The sequence below is a fragment of the Esox lucius genome, chromosome 21, assembly GCF_011004845.1.
Source record: "Esox lucius isolate fEsoLuc1 chromosome 21, fEsoLuc1.pri, whole genome shotgun sequence".
Lineage (NCBI taxonomy): Eukaryota > Metazoa > Chordata > Actinopteri > Esociformes > Esocidae > Esox > Esox lucius.
The window spans coordinates 24758796-24764926 of NC_047589.1; the positions used below are offsets into that span (position 1 = coordinate 24758796).

General features: G+C 45.1%; 1 protein-coding gene across 1 annotated transcript; it reads right to left on the reverse strand.

Moving 5' to 3' along the window:
* Positions 1-17: 17 nt before the first annotated feature.
* On the reverse strand, positions 18-4588 carry foxh1 (forkhead box H1). Its single transcript, XM_010885851.3, has 4 exons — positions 4429-4588; positions 2206-2783; positions 1512-1616; positions 18-1379 (listed from the first exon to the last, which is right to left on the reverse strand). The coding sequence occupies exons 2-4, from the start codon at positions 2677-2679 to the stop codon at positions 417-419; spliced, it is 1542 nt and encodes a 513-aa protein (XP_010884153.2). The 5' UTR covers positions 2680-2783; positions 4429-4588; the 3' UTR covers positions 18-416.
* Between the last annotated feature and the right edge of the window lie 1543 nt (positions 4589-6131).

Genomic DNA, 6131 nt, shown 5'->3' on the forward strand with positions numbered 1-6131 from the left:
GAGACATGTGAACTCACTTTCCCTTTGCAAAATGTTCCACTGGAGGAAAAAAAAACAACATTTAATGGTCAAGGTAGGAAACACTTAAATGAGATTTCTTAAAAGAAAATACAAATCACATTAACAATACAATAGTGCAAACACGGGCAGTGCAGAATCCCTCTAACTGATTACATTAAACAGGTAGATATTAGCGGTCGTATATCTGAGGTAGATATTAGTGGTTGTATATCTGAGGTAGATTTAATTTGTTGGTCATTTTTTAAGTTTACAATTTGGTCTTCTGTAAACATGTACTACGGTCCCCTGTCAATCCAAGATGACAGGTTTCTATAGTGGACAACACTGGCTTCCATGAGATACTTGTCCCTGCATTGCACTTAAAATACTTTTGGTGCTGGTTTGTAGTGTCACAGTCAATAGTGGGGATACCGGCTGAGAGGGGCTCCTCCCTGCAGGCTATACTGAGCAGCGGCAGGCTGGTGGGAAGACTGACCAGCCGGACCGAGAGCGTCAAACACACTCTTATTGGGCGGCACCGACTGAAGCATACTGTCCAGGTCCATGATGAGGGGAGGACGCCCGCTGGACAAGAGGGGCCAGTAGGCGTGGCCTACAAAATGGCCGGTGGTCACTGGGGCCCCCCCGTAGCCATACAGAGGCATGCCCAGTGGCATCAGGGGGCCTCCGTTGAAACGCATGCTGGGCGGAGCCACGGCGTTGGGCGGTGTGTACTTGGCGTACGAGGTGGGCAGCTCCCAGGGAGGGGCGGGGCCTCGGCGGGCAGCCTTGTGTGCAGGGGGCCGGCAGTCGTCATACCCGTCCGATCCAGCCTCGCCCTCAGGCTTGCCGCCATGGGACACGCCCCTCCAGTCCTCGTCCGACGAGGAGGAGGCGGGGCTGACGGAGCTGGCCGAGGCACTGCGGGCGGAGGAGGTGTAGCGGGGGCGCGGAGGAGGCGAGGGGCGTACGTGGGGCTCCGCCCCCCAGCAGTCCCTGCCCCCGTCGGCCTCCCCTGAAGCGCTGGCCGGTCTCAAGCTGTGCAGGAGGGAGTCGATGGCGAAGGAGGAGTCCAGCTTGGGCCGGTAGAGGTCCTCCTGGGGGTGGGGGAGTTGTCTGGTGGGAATGCGGGGTAGGGGGGGGCCTCGGGGTTGATTAGCAACAGGCGGGGGCGCGGCCGGGGGAGCGACTGGGGGCTCTGCCTCAGGCCTATGATGGTGCCCGTGCAGGATGTAAGGGGCGAGGTCCTGGGCAAAGATGGTCTCATCCTGGCGCGATACGGCAGTGTTCTGCCTCTTGAGGAGCTCCAGGGGCACACGACTCACCTCCACCGCCCAGAAGTTCCCTTTCCCCTGCGGCTTCCCAGGGTCCTTCAGAACCTAGAGAGGTAGACAGCGATGAGATCCAGAGTACAGTGAAAGCCAGTCAGCTTGTTTGGATTCCAGAATCAGAACCATGCGTGTCTCTCCGCTGAGTGCCAGATTGCAGACAACCCCTGATGAGATACACACCTTAACAAAGCAGTCATAGGATGAGAGGTTGTGTCTCACAGAGTCCCGCCAGCCTTTGTAGTTCCCCTTAAAAAAAGGGAAAAGTGTACTGATCTCCTTCAGGATCTGAGGACAGAGGGGAGAATTCAACCTATATTGATGAGTGTCTGCATTTAATAACATGATAAATACTTATCCTAAGAAATACACATTTAAACCATTGTTGAACAAATTATTTACATAATGCTTACTAGTCCTTTGCTGAGAATAAAAAATACCTAAGCAGCACTGTAGAGCTAACAGTTTGAGACAGCAATCATTGGCTATACTTCTTATCAACCCAAGTCATTCCAGCTAATCCATCTGTGTCATGTTTCACTGTATGCTGCTATCCTTAAAAAAACAAACCCAAGAAATGCATGGCAGTCGCTGAAGTGTCGCCAAGAGGTTACTATACTCTGCTTAGTGTTAAATGGTTGTCCTGTTCTGTATGTTTAATACAATCGAACTGAATATCCCATTATACTGCTGTTTTAACTTAAGCGTTAACTGAACATTAACTGAACAAAGTAATAAAACTGCTAACTAAAACGTAAGCTTAAATTCTGCTGAATCAAATAGTACATTAAAATGAACATGCCCAATATCTCAAATAGTTTGAAAGACGTAATTTTGCCCAAACAACTCGCATGTCCACAAAACAATAATCACTCACCTCAGACAACGTAAGTTTCTTCTCTGGAGAGTTTTGGATGACCATGGCGATCATTGCGAGGTAAGAGTACGGTGGTTTAGGGTAGCGCTGATAGTTTTTTTTCCTTCCACCATTGGTATTTTTCTCCTGGTCCCAAGATTCATCCTTGATCACACCATCTTTGTTCAACCGGGGCGGTGGAGGGTAGGATGACCCGGGCGGTCCGTGGTGGTCGGGAGGCATCGCTTTATCCATGGGCGCTGTGGCCCTGCTGAGCTGGGATGGTGCAGGCTTTTCCAGCCGCCGAGGCTGTTGGACTGGTACTTGAGTCGAGTAGTAAAGCCAGTGTTGGACTGGAGATCTCCGCGCTGTGTTGCTCTGAGGGTAGCCCTGGAAGTCAAGTTGATGGTCTTGGTGGCTTCCCAGGTTGGGAGAGCGCAGGTAGGAGAGAGCGGGTGGTGTCCGCAGGCACTGACCCCCCCAGTGCTTTGTCATGCTGATCAACCAGGGGGCAAATCGGGCTTGCACTGTCCGGCAGTAGAAGGAGGGGGAGGGAGTCGGTCCTTAACCTCTGGCAGACTGCTGGCTCCAGGTCGCCTCTATTTGAAGAGCAAACAATTAACAGTTTCATGTAAATCCCGCTGCGTAATCGAGGAGAGAATTGAGCGCTATCTTCGGGCAGAATGACTGGTCGCCCCGGGGGGTTGGGGGTTCAGTGTTTGTTAAAGACAGTAAACCTGTAAATAAACCCTGGCACAAATATCAACATGCCATTTAATTCAAACACAGCGTTCGTTTTGAAACTGGCTGTACAAAACTTTTAGGCGTCAGCTGCGTCTGGGAGAGCGCTTCTTAGAGGCGAATACTCTAGAAATGCTGACGTTATAGTACACTAGAAATGTGAATCAATTGAATTGAATCATTCGTCAAAACGTTTAAAAGATGTTCGAGTCACAGTGAGAAAGGCGCCCGATATACACACCCATATAATTATATTCATTGTTGGAACTTTGTGTTGTTACCCTGTCACTGGTAGGCATATCAGCTAATTTAGGTGGGAGACATTCTCCAGATAAAGTAGAATATCAGGGTGGGGGATGGAATGAGAGTGGACCAGAAAGCAGAGAGGGAAAAATAAAACCAGAGATATTTAGGGCGAAGCTTCCGCTCAATCAACAACTTATGGCAAGCAATAGGACAGCTAATAAACAAACGTTGAGAGATTAACACCCTGGGTGCACTGAACAGATACACAGAGAAGATATTGAGATAATGGAAACTCAAATGTGACAACCCAATTTAGGAGACGATTGCTGATTTGCTCATTGTGACAAATTGTAAACATTAGCTAATATATCTTGTTTGGCTACATTAACCGCATGCACGATGACAGGTCAAAAAGATGCCGAGCATATTTATTAGGAGAATGTAATTAAACAATAACGTAAGATGTGTTATATGGTCAACATATACCACAAACGCCCGAATACTAACGCATATTCAGCATTTGAACCACCCGGTTTATAATACACATTATATTATAGGCTGTGCCTAATAGCATTGTTAATATATGGCATAATATTGTAGGCTAATGGTCGGAAAAAACAAACATGAAAATATGCAGCTTGCAAGGTATTACTAATTAGAATCGATGTTCGTATTCGACAGTATTTTAAGTTACTTCGTTTCAATAGGTTCCTCAAACACTCAAGGTTGGTACAGGAGCGCACCAGTTGGGGGTGTATTTGCTCACAGTATGAATCCCTTTGCAATATGCAGTTGGCGTCCAATGTGAAAGAATAGTTTCGGGAAGGCATGTCTCTTTTGTGAAAGTTAATGTAGTGCTAATGTCAAAGTCCTTACTTCACAGCAAGACAGTGAAAACAAGTTGGATTAGCCGGATTTTCATTGGCAGACTGACCCCGTCTCGTTCCTAGGATGGCCTACTGTTTAGCATGTGAGGAAAGCACAATGGACGATTCAACACCATCAATGGTCGCCAAGTGGCGAGGACATTCGCACCTTGTAAACACGAGCTATCATCTCAGTCCGAGTTGTGCACACATTTAATATAGGCTAGGAGATGCAGAAGTGAAAGGCTGTCCAACAAACAAATATCGTCCACTGACGTCAGAGGAAAACCAAAGAAAATGTGCACATTATTAAATAATGTACTGTTTGGCAGTGTCAATTTGCTTTGCGTGTTCAAATTTTTTCTGTAGACAATCTTTTCTTTGAGCTTACCGTATAGTAGGCAGTCAAGCGTTTCAATATATTGGAGTCAAGGTGAAATGGAAAGTAGCACACAGAAAAGCTAAGAGAATGTGCAAGACGTTCGTACTGTATTCACCCGGCTGATACACGTTCTAATTGCTCCAATGAGACCTTGTTTCTGATTGGTTTTCATCAGTGCCTAAGGACTTATGAAGTGCTTTACTGCTAAACACTATTAAACCGCGTTGTGAATGTGAAGGTGAATATAATTGATCGATCGTCTAATGTTTCATTTGTGTGAAACACGTCATTCTGTTCAGGAACTTGTTAAAACATGTTGAATTTGAGGAGAGACGTGTTCTGGCCCAACAGTATTGCTACACGATGAATATTTAAATGAAAACATTTTTGATAATATAACAGTTCTCTGGATTTGCGGTTAACACTGTTGTTCGATTTCAAGCATAAGGAATCCTTACAAAATCGAACAATTATATAGGTATGTACATTTGTTCACAATATTCCAGTTCAATTTATTTGAACTGCAGTATATTTTTAGACTTCATAAAAACGGTTGTGTGAGGACTGCTAACAGAGAAACCTTAACTTTGACCAATATGTTGACACACTATACTCCTATTGCAAAGCAAAACCAGGCAAAAACAAGGTGCAAATCACTTTCAGGCTGTTCAAGAGACTAAGGGTGTTGCACAGCAAAAACAGAGTTCCTTTAAATAGAGTACAGGATTGTGTTGTACAGATAGAATGTGTCTGGTGGTGTAATCCTCCTAAGCTTCTATGAGATACTCCCCGATACTGAGATGGACTAAAGAAAGTAGGTTTAGCCCTGCTGGGATAGAGGAATTGCTGTCTTTGTCTCCCTGAAACTTTCAAATAAGAGACAAATTCCATTGGCGTCATCTAGAGATCTTTCAAAGACATTCACAGTCAGGATGCCACAATCCTTTGGTTCAGAGAAGACAAAAACAAATCCTTTGGTGTGAGGAGAACAGAAATGGAGGGTACACAGCATGAAGTATCCACACAAAGAATAACCTCAATCCCAATGTCCCATTTAAAGACATCTGGGGTTTGTGCGCACTAATTATACCTCACATTTTAATGCTTGAGGAAACCTTCTTACCCAGTGTGACTTACTGGTACAGTTAGGGTTATATGTTTTGCTCAAAGATACAAAACTAATTGTATGGCTTGTCCGCTCAGGGATTTGAACCAGAGACCTTTTGGTTACCGGTGCAACATTAACCACCAGGGTTTCTGCTGACCCTTGTTAATAATGGTAAGCATATTTTTGCAACCAGCAGAATAAAAAAATATCTAATTTCTAACCCTAACTAATCAAAAAATCTCTTACAAAACACTGGTGTATCAAGTTTTCATAATTCGGGAGATTAATTGTAAAGTGAAAAACAAATAGAAGCATATAATTTCCTGGGTAGAGTCAAGTATGTAGTGTCACTGCAGTGTTGACCAGCAGGTCAGCAAAGGTCAACAGATTACTGAGTCATCTTTGTCTGTGATTGTCAGTAGTAGATCGTGCTGGCCTGGGAGTTTTCCCAGGATTATCCATCAATTATCCATCAATTGGAACAGGCCTGCTACATTTTAAATGTGGTAAATCTTGATTGTGTTAAAATAGTTTTGGGTCTAATTGCAAGTGAGTAGCACACTGCAACTGACCAGTGTCAAGTGACCACAAAAACACGATGTCC

What these genes read in the sequence shown, in the direction of transcription:
- foxh1 (XM_010885851.3), bottom strand. Translation starts at nt 2,679, where the DNA reads ATGACAAAGCACTGGGGGGGTCAGTGCCTGCGGACACCACCCGCTCTC. An exon ending in AGAAACTTACGTTGTCTGAG is followed by an intron (nt 1,617 to 2,205) that starts GTGAGTGATTAT and finishes CTCTGTCCTCAG; the next exon opens with ATCCTGAAGGAGATCAGTAC. An exon ending in CCTATGACTGCTTTGTTAAG is followed by an intron (nt 1,380 to 1,511) that starts GTGTGTATCTCA and finishes CTACCTCTCTAG; the next exon opens with GTTCTGAAGGACCCTGGGAA.